This window comes from Falco naumanni, chromosome 1 (assembly GCF_017639655.2).
Source record: "Falco naumanni isolate bFalNau1 chromosome 1, bFalNau1.pat, whole genome shotgun sequence".
NCBI lineage: Eukaryota > Metazoa > Chordata > Aves > Falconiformes > Falconidae > Falco > Falco naumanni.
This window is the reverse complement of record NC_054054.1, coordinates 89466927-89482597: the sequence shown is the minus strand read 5'-3', so window position 1 is coordinate 89482597 and position 15671 is coordinate 89466927. Positions and strand designations below refer to the sequence as shown.

Below are 15671 nucleotides of genomic sequence, written 5' to 3'. Positions count from 1 at the left end.
ATTATGTTAATAATGATTGCTGTTGAGTAATTTAGAGGTAATAGTCCACGCTAAGTGTTAGGTAAATAAGCCAGTTTGGATGAGACTGCTGTGCTAGAATGGAATGAAAAGGGTCAAGAAAGTCAACAGTGTCATAGTTCTGTTCTGAATTCTTAGGGAGTCATTGGATTACTTTTTGTTTAAAATTACTCAGTAGACAAACTGTTATTAGGTGAAAAAATAAGGTAAGGAGGACCCCCTCAATATTCTGTAGAGAGATACATTCAGTAGTTTGGGCAGGCAATTCACTTAAATTTAGGTATCTTTTTTGTGAGATAGATGTCTTACTTATCTCCCAAAGGCATTTTGGTGCCTTTTGAAACACAAGAAGCCTGATTTATTTGAAAAGCAGAGGCTTATGTTTCTTCCTATGTCTTTTCACAACAAAGCAAAACATTCATGGATATTGTCCATCTGTGGATAGGAATAGGACGCTGCCCCTTTCTCCTTTGCATACAAGGATATACCATCCTCTGACAGTTTGTTATTTTTCTTAAGTCTTGGTTTATCCTTGTTGATGCCTAAATCCCCTTTGTTATCTTCCAGAAGCTTTGGTCATCACTGTGGAATTTCTGGTATGAGAAGGCAGAGCGTCAGAGTAGAGAGAAGATCCTTGCTGAACTGCTGTAATCATGAAGACAGTGATTTTAATTGTCCTAATTATCTTCACTTTGCTGTCTTCAGGTAAGGCTGATACAGAAAGGGAAAGAGAAAGGTGATCTCTGGGTGGGTTACCAGGATACAAACTGTAACGCATGCTTTGGTTTTTTCTTCTCTGCAAAGAAGTTGCAGCTAGAACTGTGTCTGTGATTTCCATTTGCCTGTATTTTTCCTTTTTTTATCACTGGCAGATGGTGACCCTGTTAGTTTTGAAGCAGCTCGATACACTAGTTTCTTAGTAATTCAGTGACAGTCTGTTTCCTTTGAATAGTTGAGATCTTCGTACTCGTGAACACTGTCAAAATGATCAGTGTTATTTCAAGCTGCTCTCCTTTGAAACCACAATGGGTTCTTTTTGGAACTGTGTTGAATTAACATAAAAACAAATGCAGTACTAATGTCTGATGCTATATTCAAAGAAATAAAAACTTTAATGTTTTAATTGTAAATATTATTTATTCCAGGCAATATTTTTGCTTGATATTAATAGATCGTGAGCGAGCCAAGTGCTTAAACATCTGGAAATGACAGTGTTAGAGATGTTGTAGTGTTTTCTATGCATTCAGTCCTGGTTTTCATTGCATGGTATAAGATTCTGTCAAGTTATATAACTGCATGCTATTTTTATATATAATAATTATATTTCTCCTTAAATACATAGTGTCTTCTTAAGATGCATATGATGATATATTTCAGAGTAGAAAGAATACAAAATAAGTCATAGTACATCCAAGATGGAATAATTGGAGCCTAAAACAAAAGAGGAAATCTTGTTGGTATGTCTGGACTCCCTTAAGATGCAGCTTTATAGTCAATTTAAACCAACCAAACCCTTGACTCCCCCTGGAAAAGGAGGTTTCACCTTCTCCTCCACTTCTAATTGCATCTTCCTATCTGCTGGCACTGTTTTGTTTTGGTTTTTAATTGGTTACTTAGTTTTCAGCTGGAAAGATCTGGCAACTGAATAGTTCAGTTGCGCTGCAGTTCTGTACAGTGTTCCTGTGCAAGTTACTTAACCTCTTTGTTTGGCATTCAGCAATGAAGATAATTCTTACTAACTTCCGGTTCAGAAAAAGTAAGGTTTTGAGGATTTTGTTGTTAATGTTTATTCAATACTCTGTTCAATATAATACATGATTCTTCGTTGTCAATAACCAAATAGTCCCTAGTTTCTGACTTTCATAGTGGGTGTTGTCATGGAAGATACACTTCTCTATCTTGAGGGAAATCCAGCAAATTACTTGTCATTGCTGAAGAAACATTTAGATAGTACATTGTTTTAAAACAAAGGAAGGTTCAAGTCACAGAATTTCCATCATAATTTCAAATAGTTCCAGATCCTCACCTACTGGATTAAGGGGTTTGGTTTAGTCTGTTATAAAGTAGCATTCAATTGTGAAGTTCTTCCAACTTAAAAAATTCATACTTCTCCTCTGATCTAAGGTTTTCTGACCCTGGAGCTCTGATGTGGGTCTTATTACTTAAAATTGGGTAGTCTTTGTCTGGGGAAGGAAATACTGTTCTACCAAAGCATAGCACTCGGTGGGAAATGCTGTTCTACCGAAATATGTAGCTCAGTGCTGTGAGACACCTGGGACTTGGAACACCAGTTGTCTGCTTAAACTACAACAATCTACTCTCTAAAAACTAAATTCAACAAAGCTAAAGCAACTTGACCCCCTATCAACATCCTTCCTCCATATTTCTTGTTCTTTTGAAGGCTTAGATCTGAATGTCTTGGACTTTGTAACAGAAATATTAAGATTGCTACGGATAAATTATGTGTGGGACTATGTGTGTGTGAAAGCACCAGAGGAAACAGCAGGGCGAAGGTCAAAAGAATGGCCTGTATTGATAACCAATGACAAAACTGACAGCAATAAAACTGATAAGACGTGGGGAATGCATTGTTTACATCAAGATTAGAAGGTCTGGGCTCTGATAAGGTCACATCACAGTTGACTTGTTAGGAGAAGAACTTCAGTCTGATAACAGGAAGAGGGCAACAAGGTTACCCTGCATTGTAAGTGTCATTCCTCTTCTTGCTATCCCAACAAGAAAACAGATCATAACCATAAAGATGTCCTTGCCTTTGTTTCCTCATTCTGGATGGCAACCTTGCCTAAAATGCATGAAGTATAAAGCAAGGAAGATTCTGAGGCAAAAGTTCATGGCATAATGATTGTTGATTCTTGAAAACCTACATAAAAACTCATTGGTTGCTGTCAGTAAAGAGGAAGCAAAGAGACATGCTAAAGCTCCAACAGCAAACATTCATTGTCCTCCATGTTAGGCAAAAGTCACCCTGGTCAGACTGCTTGGGGACATCTCTTGGGTGCCTGTAAATATGTGGATATGTGAGTGTGAGTGGGCAGAATCAACTTACTTGTGAAGTTAAATAAAATAAAATAAACTCCTTCTTCCAAAAGATCTGAAACTGAGGGTTGGGTTTTTTTCCCTAAATTCTACAAATCTTGACTTCTTTTTTGATTCTACAGGGAAGAAATTCCGATGGTGCACCCTTTCTGACCTAGAACAGAGAAAGTGTGCTGAACTGTCCAAAGCACTTATGGCTGTGCTGCCCCTTGCTGTCAATTCGTTTGCTAGAATTTCTTGCATCAGAGCCCACAATACATATGACTGCATTGATAAAATCAGGGTGAGTTCACAGAGATTTTTTGAACTGATTCTGAGTCCAAATCCTCTTTTGAAGAAGTAACTGGTAAACAGAATCCATGGGAGAATAAAATGATGCTGAATTTATGATATTGCATATATGACAAAGTACATGGTAGCTTGGAAAGCAAGAATTAAACCCCATGAGCATTCTACTAGCTGTACTATTTTACTCCAGCTGATGTTCTTGCAGTCTATAGGAAATAAATAAAAAGCTGCTTGGAAATACATGGACAAAACCAAACTACTAAATTCAAACTTTCTCAGAGCATTCCCCTTGCTTCTGATCTGTGGGTTTTGGTCCTACTCTGACAATAACGAATATTTTCTCTTCCCTTTCTTCCCTGCTACTTTTAGCCCCTAGTCAGTCTTTTCTGATGTAAAGAGCAAAGCCTTTTCTCATATAAAAATCTTTAATTTGAATAAAATTAGACATCAGACTTTTTGTAAGTATAAGCTCTTGTATTTGACCGTTTCTGAAATGAAATTTTCATAATGCTATATATGCTTTGAAAAAAATCATTAATGACAAAGGAAGATAAGCATTTCCTATAGAATAATTTCATTCACATGCCTAAAACTTGATTGGGATAGAGAATTTCAGTTTTCATTTTCATTCAGTCCCAGCTTCCTTCCATGGAGTCCAAATCTGACCTGGAAAACAAACCTAAGAAAACCATTCTTGTTGGTTCAGGGAATAATTTATTTCATGTTTTCATTCAGTCCTGCAATGGTTATTAATAGACTTCAGTTCCACTTCCTGGCAATATTATAGCCAGCAGAACTTGGAAAAGGATTTGGGGTCTTGTGGGAGCAGAAGGGGGAAACAGGGGTTGCCTTTTTTTTTAAGTTGGCATCAGAATTGTGTTTTTGGAATGGAAAGCCCAAAGAAGAGGGGGAAAACGATGTTACTGGAAAAGAACTGGTATTTTTCGAAGGTAACTCAGCCTTCACTGCTAACCTTTCACCATGCTATGTAGCAGGGATTCAATTAAAACCAAAGCAAATTCTTGTAAAAATCACCGGTTACTACTTCTCAGGCAGAAGCTACTCTTGAAGCTGCTCTGTTTGTTTCCCTGTAAACTTGTTTTGAGGGTTTTGCTGTTGTTTTCAAGGTGAATAAAGCAGATGCTGCCTCCTTGGATGCTGGAGATGTTTACTCTGCTGTAAAGCTGTATGGTTTGACAGTGGTGGCAAAGGAGGTCTATGACCAAGGTAGGTTCATGAAGCAAAAGAATAAGCTGTACTTCTGTTTGGCAAATAAATTTCTGTGCAGTGAAAGGCACAAGAATTGTAAGAATTCTTGAAAAAAAGTATATACATTTTCATTGACTTTAGAAGAGTATGGAGGTGACTAACAACTGTTTCCAAAATACTTAGTGATGATGAATAAAGTAGTAGTGGTGCTTTGTATCTAGTAGCCTTTCTGCCTGTGGTACTGTCACTATGACAAATTGACTGTATCTACCCCTGCCCATAGCACTGGTGTACTGGAGTTCTACATCTTGTAGGGAGTAAGAAGGGTTTTATTCCCTCTGTGTCAACTCTTATACCATACTCTCTGCTAGTGTAACTGAACATTCACTAGAGGTCCCTTAAGAGATTAGCTTTTCTCATGCATTAATTTTCTCCTTCTCACCCTAAAGAGACAAGAATATACGGTGGGAAATCTTGTTACGCTAAGATTCCTCTTAATTCCTGGCAGACCTGAACAGCCTGTGCAATGAATGACTTACAGGGCAAGAATAAATAAGTCTGAGCCAAAATCAAGCATACAGTAGAAAATACTTGTGGGACATGAATCTGAAAAGGAAGCCAAAATAGCAGATGGATGTAGGAAGAGATGTAGGGGGATGATATGAGAAGTAAATTTTCTTTTGGCTGAAGAACCATGAAATCATAGCGGAACTGTTATGTTTCAGGTGGTAGGTATGTTCTGAGGATAAGACATAGGAGTTCTTCCCATTGCAATACCTAAACAGCGTGATACAAATGTTCAGATTTCTTGAGAAGCAGTTGCATTGGATGATGGAGTTGGATGATCTGTAAACCTTTTCCACCAGGTTATTATGTTCTGCTTTGCACATCACTTGCATCGCTCAGTTTGACAAGGTGCCATGTAGCCAGTATATGATAAAGTTCCTGGCATGAGTACCTGTGTTTCATATGCTGAAGTGATTTTTTTTCCTTTGCCATGTTCACAGAAATAGTTGAACTCCTGTGCACAGATGGAAGCTGCAGAATTGGGATTTAGTTATTTCTGAAACATATTTTGTCCAGTCACAGGAAATTGTGTGTTTGCTGTGGCGATTGCCAAACGAGGAACTCTGGATATCCAAAGGCTACGAGGTGCACGCAGCTGCCACAATGGAGCCAGATGGACATCAGGCTGGAATATTCCACTTGGCTTTCTCCTTGCAAGAAATGATCTTTCCTGGGATGAAGCACAGCCTCTGAGCCAAGGTGGGTGAAGGGAATCGCCTCTGCCCTCAGCAAAAGTGAGTGAAATGCTAGCAGATGTAGAATGAACTGAGCTATGTGGAAATTGAAGCGATTTTGTGGATGAGATATCCTCTTGGAGTGTTTTTGATATTGGCTTTTAGCTCTCTTCAGAACTTTTCTAGCAATCTCAAAGCAGCAGAACTGTTACCGAAACAGGAAATCTTCATCTTCTTTATGCAACAGGGAACAAATCTTTGCAATATCTGACCAACACAAAGATTGTTTTAAACAAGCAAAATTTGATCACTCTGTTTCCAGCAAATGTTTTGAATTTGAAGTTTAGACAATGAAGCTGCATTTGCTGATTTGTTTTAAAGCACCATAGTCCTAGCTATGTCCACAATATACTTGGCCCCTTTTCCTTCTTCCATTTTTTCCCATTTGACTATTTTTCTTTCTTTTTGGTGGTTTTTTTCCCCCTTACATCTGAAGTAATCAGTGAGTATTTCAATGCAAGTTGCATCCCTGGAGTTGGTGTTGCTGCTCCTCGACTGTGTGCTCTCTGCCAAGGACAAAAGTCCTATGTCAGAGATAAGAACCACTTCTGTGAGACCAGCAGTAACGAACCCTTCTATGACTCTGAGGGTGCCTTCAGGTGAGCTCTGTGACACTGGTACTTAACTTATATTCATGGAAAAAGAACTTGTGTGGATAGAAAAGCCAGGTGATGTTAATGGGATGGCATTTGTCTTTCTACAGATGCTTGAAGAATGGAGTGGCAGATGTTGCCTTTTTAGATCATCTAACAATTATAAGTGCCACAGGTAATTCTTAAGAACTCAGATTCCTTTTAAACTCTGGCTGTGCTCTTTACTGCACAGAAGTTTGAAGGATATACCTATATTTGTGTTGTTTCCAGGGAAAAGTCAATCTCTTGCAGTTCAAAAGTCAATCAAAGCAGTTCAGTGGTATTTCTTGGCTCTCCACACAAGTCAGAAGGGAAAAGAAGAGGAAAGAATAAGTGAGCAGTAATTGCTCACAGGAGATTCTTAGAATAGGAGTAGACAGATGTTTTTATACAGGTGATTTCTTTATCCTAAAGTCTCTGAAGCAGATGTCAGCATTTGCATTGCCTGAGTTATGATAATCCTTTTAGAATTCAGTGTATTGAGCTGCTAGAATGTGCAGTTCCTGTATACCTGTTTGGTATTTTTAAACTCAGTCAAGCTCTGTAGCAACACTTTTGAAGGTGGTTAGCACTAGTTTTTCCAGGTAAGTATTTTTAAACAAACATATTTACAGGGTACAGCTTAAAGAGTATTTTGGAGCATCTCGGGCTGAGGTCCCTCTGTTACATGAAAAGCATATCAAAGACAGTTTTCCAAGTGTGCTTGGTACACTGTGCTGCTTGCATGCTCTTTGCGCAACCTCCTCTGAAAAATGTTTTACCTTCTACTGCAGTGCCTGCTGCCAGGTCATGTCTCACTTCACAGATTCATGAGTATCCTATTGTTTCAGACTCAGAACAACAGGAATATGAACTCTTATGTCCCGATGGGACTACAGCTGAGCTGACTGAATACAGCACCTGTAACTTGGGCAAGGGACCTGGCCGTGGAATTGTCACCCGCCACAACTTCCAGAAGATTACCAACAAATTTCTTAGCATGATCCAAGTGAGTGGATCTTTTAAGCTGTATATCTCCAGACACAGGAGAAATTTATAGTTAGTGTGAACAAAGTACTAAAATTTGGTTGTTCGGGGGAAGTATCTTGCATTGGCTTCTGGAAGAAGGTTTTACTTTTCTCTGAAGTGTTCTTCTGTAGAAGGCTGGGAATAAATAAGTAAAGAAGGGAAAGATGCTGTAACACCCAAACTGGAAAATAGCTAACGATGTATGTTCATCCTGCCCTGGAACTTATGTCGACCCTTATGTAGCTGAGGGAGACACATAGGTTCAGGCAGTGTTCACCTTTGTTCCTCTCTTTTTCTCAATATATAAATAGTATCCATTACCTTGACATCCAGGAATCTGAAGCTGAACCTGAAATGCATATGTAAATGCAAATTTGAAAAATTTATGAAGTCATCCAGGCCTTAAAATAGTCCAGTAGACACTGACTAATTCAGCCTAGTGGGCTGGGTTGTGCAGTCACACAGACTGTGGTAGATAGGAATTGTACAAAACCTCTTTATTGAGAGATCTTCATATGCCTTTTTCAGTGCACTTAATAACACATATCTTAACTGTGTTCCCCCATACCTAGCAATGGCCGTGCAGCAGTGTTCCCAGTATGCTTCTCAGTGATTTCTTCTCTTCCAGTATCATCAGGCTGAACTGAGCTGCTTTGCATATGGTACTTCCCCATCATAAAGCACAAGATATCGTGCACTCCTTTACTGCAATGATCTTTATCATAGATGTTTCTCACTCAGCTATACTCCCTCTGTTGTCTTTCCAAGGTAGCAGACATTGAGCACAGCCCAATAAATTGGAATAACTAAGATGGAAAAAAACTCTTCAGAAAAGTGAATCATATAATGCTTGTAGGACTGGGGTCATCCACTTGCTGCAGTATCTGTGGGCTTTGTCCCAGTGTGATGGAACCCCAAGTACTGTGTTACAAACCATTGATATGAAGGGAGGGAAGGATAAGGCTGCTTGTTACTGGAAAGATGAGAAGATTTGTTGCAATTAAAAGTCTTGTTCTTGTCCTAGCGCCTCTTTGGGCAAAAAGGAAAGGAAAGAGCCAGATTTGAACTCTTCACTTCAGGACCCTTTGGGGGAAAGAACCTGCTGTTCCGAGATGCCACTCAGCACCTGCAACTTCTCGAGGACCAGCTAGAGATTGCCTATGTCCTTGGTCTGGATTATGTAGCTCTCCTTAAGGGACTAGGCCATGAAGGTGAGAAGCCTTCCAAAGGGCTGTAGCTAAGGAAAGGGAAGAAAAAGTTGTCTTTCCATGTTATTCCTCCCAGCCAGGCACAAGCGCATAGACTTAAATGTCCCCTTAACAGAGAACAGATTGGTGCATAGGTGATATGGTCTCACTGTGTTCCTTCCTTCTCATTCAGGGAGCTCTTTGGATAACAGTGTTGTGCGCTGGTGCTGCATCAGTGATGCTGAGCTACGCAAATGTGAGGAGTGGGCACTGAGCATCAAATCTGATCCATTAGTCTGTGTCCAAGCAACTTCCATGACCAAATGCATTGAAATGATCAAGGTAGGGGACTCCCTGTGGTCAGAGTATATGATAAGACTGCACAGGGTGTGTATGTCCTTGTCTGAGCTGAACAAGAGGACAAACAGCTTGTACACTAAAGGAACTGGTGGGAATGAGAGGGAATTTAGGGGAATTTCCAGCCAACAGGGAAGTACAACTGCTTGATTACGCAATTCATGCCAATCCTGGTTTTGTTATTTTCTCTGATGTTATTGGCAGAGTAGTGAGGCTGATGCAGTCACCCTGGATGCAACACATGTCTACATTGCAGGGAGGTGTGGATTGGTGCCTGTTGCTGTAGAATGTTACGGTGAGTGCTCATGTGACCTTAGAAAGAAGGGAGGGAATAAAAAAACTACCATTAAAAATATAGTTAAATTTCCCCAGTTTGTGATGTTTTGTGATGGAAGCAGAAATTAATATATATGTCCAAATACTCTTCCTAGCTCTTCCACTAACTGGATTTAGCATTTGGTCTAGATATTTGTTATATATGTAAAGGGGACAGAGATGCTGACATAGCTCAAGAGGACTGCAAGGTTTTTGATGGGGTGCTGCCATGTAATAGGGATGACAGCAGTGACAAGATCCTTAATGGTTGTTTCTCCTCTCCAGGGGGAGATTGTGTCCCAGCTGCTGAGAGCACAGAGAAATCAGGGAAACTAATTCATCTTAAGCACAAAGGTAACAGAACAACTTTGAGAAGGCGAAAAGTTTAGATTTTCCTGAGGCTGCCTCTAGGATTTATGTAGGAATGTATTTGCATGTTGTTTTGGGGAATAATTTCCTGTGCATGTTCAGTAGGCAGCTAGGACAAGAGCTTTGTGGCTAAGCAAAGAATGCAGATCCTGTACTGTAACTGAAGATGTCCTGACAGGATGAGGGAGAGAAGAGGGGGGTTATACCTGTCTGGAATACTTAATTGCCTTGGTATAACTGGTTATTGTTGTTGTTTTACAGCATTGCCACCTGTTTATGCCGTTGCCCTAGCTAAGAAAAACACCAAACAGATCAACATCCATAACCTTAAGGGAAAGAGATCCTGCCACAGTCACCTGTATAGTCCTGGAGGGTGGTTGATTCTTTCCAGATACACAGTGGGAGCTCTGAAGAACGATACTGAGATCTGTGACATTGGCTCTGGTAAGGGCTGCTCTACGTTACCTGTTGGCTAGACCATGGAAATGTGAAACCCCAAATTTGGGAGTAAAATGGAGATGGTACCATGAGGATTTGATCAGGAAATGATGATTGCAGTCTCAGAGGGTGTTGAAGCAGCTCTTCCTCCTATCTGACTATTCTTCACACTGTTTAGCCCTCTCCTTGCTAGCTATTAGGATGGAATTCTATTCCTGTCTTTTGTGTGAAGAGGCTTTGGAATACCTTGCCTTAATCTCACCTCAATTTTCTTTATTCAGCTTATCAGAATTACTTTTGGAAGGGCTGCATGCCAGGAGCAGATGGAAACTTGTGCAAGGTGTGCATTGGAGACAGTGAGGTGGAAGGGGCTCGAATATCTAGCAGATGTGCTGCAGGTCACAACGAACATTACTATGGCAATATGGGAGCACTCAGGTAAGCTTTTGTCAGTCAGAAATGCAGAGCAATAGCTAGAGTTTGCTTATTATTTTGCTGATTGTTTTCTTTGGAGGTTTGGGGTTTTGGTCTTCTTAAGCAACTGGCTGTATAAACTTCTGCTAGCATGTATTTTGTTTTGGTTGCGGTTGCTATGGGAACATTCAACTGATTGTGGATTTAAAACAGTCATGAAACCATTTCCAGGGCAAGACAATGCTTCCAAACATGCAGGGCTTGGAGCATTGGTACAGACTCATTAAAGAGAAGGGATGAAAGATAGTTAGAAGGTCAGAGAGCAGAAGTGATGTGGTAAGAAGCAGTGTAAGGTACAGGAGGTAATTAAATAGACTGAAGATATTAAAAAAAAATAGTTGAAGACAGAGGCAGAGAAGAATATTAAAGATTAAAGCACTCTTATAATATATATATAATGCATTTAGTTGAATTACATTCTCTTTCATGGCTAGGCACAGTTGAGGCTGCATAGACATTGTGCCACACTTTGGCTTGGGAGCTGCTTTAAGGGATGTAAAGGATTGTCCTATGAAATATGTGAATGCTCTCCACTGAGATCTATACTAACACCACTAACTTGTTCCATATAACAACCACGTAAGTACAGATGAGAGGGATACTTCCAGCTGCTCCTGGTTTAGCTTCAGGACTATCCAAATGTCAGTCATTGTATAGCAGCTGTCTCTGATATCTTGGTGTTTTTTTTCCCTGCACTAGATGCCTAGTTGGCAATCCCAGTGGAAGAAGCTTCGGAGATGTAGCTTTCCTGGAACATTCTAACCTACTCCAGAACATACAGAGTGAGATGCAGATACTCTCTTTTCCTTTGAGAATGTTCATTAGTGTCAGTTACTTCCCACACAGGGACCATCACTCATGAGGATCAGCTTTTGCAGGTTTAATCTAGGGCCGTGGTTTGCGGCTGGAAAATTGCAAGAACCTTCCTTCAAGTAGGTGCTCCAATAAAGCTCAAAATTCAGATACTGTTCCGTTTTAGAGAGGAAAGAGGAAGAATCATTGGGAGCATAACCATCCTTGGAGACTGCACTTACTTTTTGAAAGCTCAAAGCTTTAAAAAGCAAGTGACTTTTCCTACCAGACCTTCTTCCATAGGCAGCCATAGTGCATGTACCTGTTTTTTTTAAATCAAAGTTTCAGGAATCAGATGGCAGATAAGAGCAATGCTGTGGGCTGTTTGTGCTGGGAGATGTTCTATGCCTTCATCATGACATGGCAAATTCTTCATGTTGTTTCACAGGCACTTACAGAATGAACAGTCCAAATAGCTTAATAGATAAAAAACCTGCAAGTTGTTTTGCCTTTCACAGTTCCTAAAACATTGTTAGTACACTATGAAATATTTAATTTTCTCTGGGAAATACTGATCTTAGCAACCGTCTAGCAATTGGATTTTTTTGAAAATGGTTTTAGTTACAGTAGCTTAAATCCCTTCATTATGTCTACTGCTCCAACAACCAAAATAATGCTACCTTTGCATGGAGTTGAAGAGAGAGGGAATCCCCATTTTGTTCAGCCTGATAAAGCACACTGAAATTCTATTTTAGGCAATTTCATAAACAGGAGAGACTTTTCTAAGAGAGGAATCTCCGTAAAATCAGGTGGAGGTATAAGAACCTGGAAAATCACAGGAATTCATGCAGCGATGAACAGTTTGTCTGAGGAAGCAAGGGACATGCAGGGTGAATTACTTTCTTTTCAGAAAGCAATCTGATTACAGATGAAGATAAGGCATGATAAGCTGTTCATATGCCTTGATATTATTCTAATTTTTAGTTAATAGGTTCAGCTTAAGTTCACTGACCTGTTTCCTCCGTGAAAACACTACCCTGCTCCTTATGTGTTCCTAATAAATGACAACATAGCGTGCTGCATTTGTTTTGAACATATTAGCTAAACTTCTTCCTCTCAATTTTTTAATGTTTTGCATGAGAGTCACCTTGCCTTCAACTTTAATTTTTTAAAAGGATTTACTTTCATTTAATCTTTTCAGATCTGGACAGCTCTGGTTGGGCAAAAGGTTATACCCCCATTGACTTTGAACTCTTGTGTCCGGATGGAACACGTGCTGCAGTCACAGAATGGGCAGGCTGTAACCTTGGCCCCATTCCCCCCAGCACAGTCATGACTCGACCAGTTACTGTCACTAAAATCTATGACTTTCTAATGAAATCCCAGGTAAGACATATTACAAGGAAAAAGTTATAATGTTATCACTTGTTATATATGGCTGCTGAAAACCCTTTCAAGATCAAAGCTTTATATGCTAAATACATAAAGTGCCTTCAGGTCCAATATAAAAGAATTAAGAATGTGCATAGGAGGTTGAGAAAATATTTATTTGGATTCTCTAAAAGGGCATTTTGGCAGCAGTTGCCATTCTGCAGTGGTCAGACTTTTGCTGAGAAATCTGCTGCTGCAAAACTGCATCTTTTTGTACAAAGAAAGACAGTGCTAGGTGAAAGTAGAACGTTTTTTCTGCTAGATCTTGCTGTAAAACTGAGGGTCACCAGCCTAGCCTTGCCAATTGTGATCCAAGCTGTGGAACTTATTTCCTTTCTGTTTAGGAATCTCTGGGAAGCAAACTGGATTCTGAATTCAATCTCTTTCAGTCATGGAAGTATGGTGAAAGTGATCTGCTTTTCAAAGATACCACTCAGTACCTTGTCCATGCAAGTCACATGAGCTATCAGGAAATTCTTGGAGTGTCCTTCTTTCAGCTGGCAGAATCAGTGTTTAATTGTACACCTGCAGGTAAAGTCAAGTTCTTGATTGTGAGATATAGAAAAATGCAAAGCAGGCAGCCTTCTGTGCATAGCTATTGCCGTTTTATTTAGACTGAATGGAGAAGTATGTTCTACATAATCCTGTCACTAACAATTTTCCAAGGAGTACTGTGTTTGGAGCTCCTTTAGAGCCTCTTACAACTCCGATCCAAAAGCACTGAAACTGGAGCTCCACAGGAACAGAATAACTAATACATTTTAGAGCAAATATGAGGTTATTGAAACAAGAGTGTTTTGCTCCCACTCTGAAATTTTCCCCTTCAGTTCCAAAGATCAGTTCATTTCAATATGCCAAACGCGAGAAGATAAGAAATTTTATATCTAATTCCTGAATTAACCTGAAAATGCATTAACTAATTTCCTTCTTAAAAAGAGCACAGTAGAGAACTCAAGATCAAAACCTTTATAAATTTAAGGGATGGCTTTTTCATTATTTTCCACTGAAAGATGTATGAAGTATGCATTTGGCTATCACTAAAACTGAAATTGTCCATGAGCCAGCATCAAGCTGTTTTGGGATCTGAAAATCTGTATTGAAGTAAATTAAGATTACACAGTAAATTAGACTTCTGAGTCTAAGTTGTTAAAGAACTGAAATTCAGAAGGGGAATTTGACCTCTATTCTGCTGTTCTAGTGAATAGTATGTGAAGAATTTGTTATTTTTAAAGCTGCTAGCATCTTTAAGTGTATACTTTCTTGATGGTTTGTAGGCATCTTGGACTTCTGCAAACAGGACATCTGTGCATCCTCATCAAACTGATGGCTAAGACAGAGGCTTTGCAAGGCACATCACCATCAATACTGAAAAAAAGGAAATAGCAAATCCAACCTACCCAAAGCAATTTAGCAAGGAAACAGTCATCTCTAGAAATCTATGCTGGATACTCTTTTTTTTTTTTTTTTTTTTTTTGGTTGTTTGTTTTTTTTTAAAAGCAGACTTCATGTTTATGATAATGTAATACTACTCATATGTCAGCCCTTTCTTGTTTGGAGCATCACATCACATTGAAAAGCACAGGCCAGCCTGCATAACCCACAGGACAGAACTAGGATCAGCAATTCTGTTCACCTCCTACGGAGAAATTAGCAGTTTTGTGGAAATAGCAGGGCCAATACCATGGACTAAAATACAGACTGTCATGAGTGGCACAGGTTAGTTGGCAGCAATTTACCTTGCTTGTCTTAAACTGTTTCCATGCAAAAAACCAATCAACTGACATTTTGGTAGTTGTAGCATTGTCCTCCTATATCCATGATTTTGATTGCAACTAGAGAGTCCTTGCTGAATACATATATATGCTATAAATTGTATATGTAATTGCCATCAGAATCAGTAGTATTTTCTGCTTTTAACTGGGAAGAAGTATTTGCCTTTTTAATGAAGGATTTATACAAGTAAATAAAAACATTTTTCTCTCACTAATGAACATATTAAGGCGTCTAATAGCCAACAGAAATGGATGCTTGCAGCCTCAGGATGAAGTAATGGATGTTCATTCTCACCAAAGACTCCAACCATTACTTAATAGTACACTGACGCTTTGAATCTATGACACTTCAAATCTATGATTCTATGAAGTATCAAAATATGATTTATCAATTAAACAGCATTAGTTTTACAAGCAGAAACTAACTGAACATGTTATGAAGCCTTTTGAACAGAATGTATCATGTATTTGCTTTGCCCGTTAGTGGCAAAGATTTAGAGTGAATGGCTCTTCACAGGCAGGGCCCATTTCAGTTTGAAAAAGTTAATAATCTTCTGTTCCCATACACCCTGAACCAGGCTTAAGATTTAAGGTTAAGATTTTTAATAAAAAAAAAAAAAAAAATTGGAAAAAATTTGCATTCTGACCAGTAGCAAGGGTTTTAGATTCAGTGAATCTTAGCTGAGACTGTTCTATATCTCATTTGTCTCTTTGCTTGACATTGACTGACTAACCAAATAAAGAACACAGAATGCAAGTCCAAACTCATCTGCCTTTCAGAGAAGAAGGGGAGAGCTAAACAGTGAATGAAGCAAGTCCCAGTATGGCAAGAGGAAAATCCTTATATACTGTGCTGTAGCCAGCAAGTTGTAGGCCTAAAGCAGAAGAGCAGGATGCTTGTTAGGTCTCTGAGGTGCTCCCTTCCTTTCTTTGCTGGAACTTACATGCCACCTGCAGGACCCACGTTAACACTGCACTTCAGAGAAGGGAGTTACGAGAACAGAGCGAAGAAATGCATCTGCT

At 39.3% G+C, this 15671-nt stretch overlaps 1 protein-coding gene across 1 annotated transcript; it reads left to right on the top strand.

The window, feature by feature from the left end:
* The first annotated feature begins 594 nt into the window (after nucleotides 1-594).
* Nucleotides 595-14575, top strand: LOC121092991 (melanotransferrin-like). Its single transcript, XM_040604731.1, has 17 exons — nucleotides 595-723; nucleotides 3198-3358; nucleotides 4491-4590; nucleotides 5656-5838; nucleotides 6310-6472; nucleotides 6577-6641; nucleotides 7336-7493; nucleotides 8538-8724; nucleotides 8894-9042; nucleotides 9262-9352; nucleotides 9658-9726; nucleotides 10003-10185; nucleotides 10461-10617; nucleotides 11353-11435; nucleotides 12647-12831; nucleotides 13221-13407; nucleotides 14151-14575. Exons 1-17 carry the CDS (start codon nucleotides 672-674, stop codon nucleotides 14198-14200), a joined length of 2223 nt encoding a protein of 740 aa, XP_040460665.1. The 5' UTR covers nucleotides 595-671; the 3' UTR covers nucleotides 14201-14575.
* Nucleotides 14576-15671: the final 1096 nt, after the last annotated feature.

Bases quoted from the DNA above. Each gene is read 5' to 3' on its own strand.
- LOC121092991 (XM_040604731.1), top strand. From the start codon at position 672: ATGAAGACAGTGATTTTAATTGTCCTAATTATCTTCACTTTGCTGTCT. The intron at 5,839-6,309 runs GTGGGTGAAGGG...TTACATCTGAAG, and splicing joins AGCACAGCCTCTGAGCCAAG to TAATCAGTGAGTATTTCAAT. The intron at 9,043-9,261 runs GTAGGGGACTCC...TGTTATTGGCAG, and splicing joins AATGCATTGAAATGATCAAG to AGTAGTGAGGCTGATGCAGT.